Here is a 3,228-nt window from a genome sequence, read left to right on the forward strand (position 1 = left end):
TAAACACCCCCCCCTCCTTTCTTTTGAGCACTTTGCACAATGCTAGGTGAAAGTCTATCAAATAAACGATATCCTCATGTTATTTTCAAGCTAGCTGGTAAAGTAGTTATACTTTAATAAACGATTATTCGGAATTTAAAAAAAAAGATGGATACAATGCATTGGTTGCGTCCTTCTATACACCCCCAAGATATAATGCATCGCGGTTTCGTCCTTCTATACATCCCCAAGATATAATGCATTGGTTGCGTCCTTCTATACATCCCCAAGATTCAATGCATTGGTTGCGTCCTTCTATACATCCCCAAGATACAATGCATTGGTTGCGTCCTTCTATACATCCCCAAGATACAATGCATCGGTTTCGTCCTTCTATACATCCCCAAGATACAATGCATCGGTTGCGTCCTTCTATACACCCCCAAGATATAATGCATTGGTTGCGTCCTTCTATACATCCCCAAGATATAATGCATTGGTTGCGTCCTTCTATACATCCCCAAGATTCAATGCATTGGTTGCGTCCTTCTATACATCCCCAAAATACAATGCATTGGTTGCGTCCTTCTATACATCCCCAAGATACAATGCATCGGTTTCGTCCTTCTATACATCCCCAAGATACAATGCATCGGTTGCGTCCTTCTATACATCCCCAAGATTCAATTCATTGGTTGCGTCTTTCTATACATCCCCAAGATACAATGCATCGGTTGCGTCCTTCTATACACCCCCAAGATATAATGCATCGCGGTTTCGTCCTTCTATACATCCCCAAGATATAATGCATTGGTTGCGTCCTTCTATACATCCCCAAGATTCAATGCATTGGTTGCGTCCTTCTATACATCCCCAAGATACAATGCATTGGTTGCGTCCTTCTATACATCCCCAAGATACAATGCATCGGTTTCGTCCTTCTATACATCCCCAAGATACAATGCATCGGTTGCGTCCTTCTATACACCCCCAAGATATAATGCATTGGTTGCGTCCTTCTATACATCCCCAAGATATAATGCATTGGTTGCGTCCTTCTATACATCCCCAAGATTCAATGCATTGGTTGCGTCCTTCTATACATCCCCAAGATACAATGCATTGGTTGCGTCCTTCTATACATCCCCAAGATACAATGCATCGGTTTCGTCCTTCTATACATCCCCAAGATACAATGCATCGGTTGCGTCCTTCTATACATCCCCAAGATTCAATTCATTGGTTGCGTCCTTCTATACATCCCCAAGATACAATGCATCGGTTGCGTCCTTTTATACACCCCCAAGATATAATGCATTGGTTGCGTCCTTCTATACATCCCCAAGATATAATGCATTGGTTGCGTCCTTCTATACATCCCCAAGATTCAATGCATTGGTTGCGTCCTTCTATACATCCCCAAGATACAATGCATTGGTTGCGTCCTTCTATACATCCCCAAGATACAATGCATCGGTTGCGTCCTTCTATACATCCCCAAGATTCAATGCATTGGTTTCGTCCTTCTATACATCCCCAAGATTAAATGCATTGGTTGCGTCCTTCTATACATTCCCAAGATTCAATGCATTGGTTGCGTCCTTCTATATATCCCCAAGATACAATGCATTGGTAGCGTCCTTATATACATATCCAAGATTCAATGCATCGGTTGCGTCCTTCTATACATCCCCAAGAATGCTATTTGTTTGTTATACGAGTATTTCTGGATTGTTGTAACGACGGTTAGTTATTCTTACGTGTAAATGTATATATATTTTTTTTTTCTGAGGGTCAAATAAACAAGATGTTTTTATTTGAAGAAATGACAGATACAATGATAAAGTATATATAATATATCGGAACAAAAAATAAATAAAACAACAAATCTTTTTTCTTGTCATTTTGATTGCTACCAGCAACTTTTGTTCACCTTTAAATTAAAGCAGATTTTGCATTTGGTTTTCGTCTGCAAACAGATGTGCCGAGAAAAGATGATTCGGATTTCATAAGTTGAAATGGTAATGATCAATCATTTTTAACATATTTTATTATATAGCTTCCCATGTATAGATCCATCTTTGTAGGTACGTCTCATCCATACATTAAACTCTAAATTAAGTCAAACATTTTCAAGACAACAAAAAAACAGCTTATCTGAGGGTCTTGATTTTTATTATATTTAATTCTCAGTTTGGTAAATTTTATCTATCCTTTATTTTGTATCCGTTATTCTCTATTCTTTAGATGTTTTATTTCCATTAAATGGGCTCACAAGGAGCATAATACAATATAAGACATTAATAAGACAATAACAAACAAAGAAAAGGCAGTTTGAACATAAATAAACCACACACACATATATAAATATATATATATATATATATATACGTTTAACAGTTCTTTATATGTTATCACTCCATTATTCTTTATTTTTTCTAATTTTATCTATTCTTTATTTTTTTACCCATTATTTTCTATTCTTTAACCGCATCCGCACCATTCAGAAGATTGTTTGTCTTCCATTGATATTATTAATTTTGTTTGTAAATATTACCTGTTTTAAACGTATGTTAAGAATTCAAAATTTAATTTGATTGTTAATTAACATACCTTAATAAATGTGTTACGTACATGACATGTGAACAAAACTATTATTATAAATAAACATAGAATACCGTGAGTACGTATAACCTTCTTCAGGTATGCTCGATGCCTGGGGTTTGAAAAGCCGGAAACGTTTCAGAGCATGTATTAACCTTAGCTTAACTTAAGACTTAAGTGACCAAACAGATCAATCACAACCTTATTTTTAGTTATCTCATTACTTATTAATACTGCATAAAAAAGGAGACAAGTTTTCTTGCACAAAAATCTCAATAAATTAAAAACCAGGGCTGATATGCATAAAACCACTTAAGTTAAGATATCCTATCGTAGTACTAATTTATCGTAGGACATGTATAAAAATCCGACCTTTCGGCACATATCGTAACTTAAGTAGTTTTATGCATACCAGCCCAAGCCAATAAGTCGTACGTCTTGAAATCTTGCTTTTCAAATCAATGGTATTTTCTGGCAATCAAAATATGTGACTATCAAAATGTAGAATTTCTTATTTATACTTACATCCATTGAAACGGAGTTCGTCTTTATATCATATAGATTTTATTTCATTACTCAGAGCATAGCTGTATAAGCCCACATCTATGCTCAGATAGATTTAATAACAAGGCTTTCAATATGTGG

The 3,228-nt window shown here is 35.7% G+C and overlaps 1 protein-coding gene across 1 annotated transcript; it reads left to right on the forward strand.

Annotated features, from left to right (window-relative positions):
• Positions 1-747: 747 nt before the first annotated feature.
• LOC127733429 (DNA-directed RNA polymerase II subunit RPB1-like) lies at positions 748-1,836 on the forward strand (the record flags this gene model as incomplete). The annotated part of the gene is made up of 1 exon (XM_052242794.1): positions 748-1,836. A coding segment is annotated over one exon (972 nt), but the record flags the coding sequence as incomplete, so codon positions are not given.
• Between the last annotated feature and the right edge of the window lie 1,392 nt (positions 1,837-3,228).

This window comes from Mytilus californianus, unplaced genomic scaffold (genome assembly GCF_021869535.1).
Source record: "Mytilus californianus isolate M0D057914Y unplaced genomic scaffold, xbMytCali1.0.p SCAF_3, whole genome shotgun sequence".
NCBI lineage: Eukaryota > Metazoa > Mollusca > Bivalvia > Mytilida > Mytilidae > Mytilus > Mytilus californianus.